Source organism: Sphaeroforma arctica, assembly GCF_001186125.1.
Source record: "Sphaeroforma arctica JP610 unplaced genomic scaffold supercont1.13224, whole genome shotgun sequence".
Taxonomy (NCBI): Eukaryota; class Ichthyosporea; order Ichthyophonida; genus Sphaeroforma; species Sphaeroforma arctica.
The window spans coordinates 1-671 of NW_014027334.1; the positions used below are offsets into that span (position 1 = coordinate 1).

The 671-nt window shown below is 47.7% G+C and overlaps 1 protein-coding gene across 1 annotated transcript; it reads left to right on the forward strand.

The window, feature by feature from the left end:
- Positions 1-464: 464 nt before the first annotated feature.
- On the forward strand, positions 465-629 carry SARC_18019 (hypothetical protein; the record flags this gene model as incomplete). The annotated part of the gene is made up of 1 exon (XM_014287898.1): positions 465-629. The coding sequence occupies one exon, from the start codon at positions 465-467 to the stop codon at positions 627-629; it is 165 nt and encodes a 54-aa protein (XP_014143373.1).
- Between the last annotated feature and the right edge of the window lie 42 nt (positions 630-671).

The following is a 671-nucleotide window of genomic DNA, read 5'->3' on the forward strand; positions in this document are numbered from 1 at the left end:
ACTCAGAATGGTACTGTCTCCGACTCAGAATGGTACGTGTGTGTGTGTGTGTGTGTGTGTGCGCGAGTGCGGCTTACTCACCCATGCATGATGAATGTCAACAACCGACTCAACCAGTCACCTATAAAGTGATCAAATATTTATACAACATGTGCATAGCCTGCACAGCTCAGTCAGTGTGGTGCGAGTAGGGGGTAGTGAGCGTAGCTCTTATGCGATCATTTAAACAGGGCAAAGCAACCCTACACTGCCCAGTGCAGTTCAGTCACTGTGGTGCAAGTGGGTGTGTGTTGAGCTTTGTACTTGTGAGTAACAGGACAAAACGGTCCTACACAGTACTGATTGATTCACTGCACCTGTTTACGTACAGCTGGTCCAAAAGTTGGTGGTGGCGGTGTTTGGTATAGCCACATACTACTGTGCATGTAGGCACTAATTGATTCACTGCACCTGTTTACGTACAGCTGGTCCAAAAGCTGCTGGTGGCGGTATTTGGTATAGTCAATGGCTCGTCTGTGCCCAAAGGTGAATCCATTGGCAACGATGAGAACACTCTGCGAGAGCGAATGACCTTCTTACTCGCACGTCAGAAGGGAACTGAGGTGGGTGACACATTGGATGTGATTTAGCACATGTGTATACACATGACATAGAATTGCATTATCCATGGG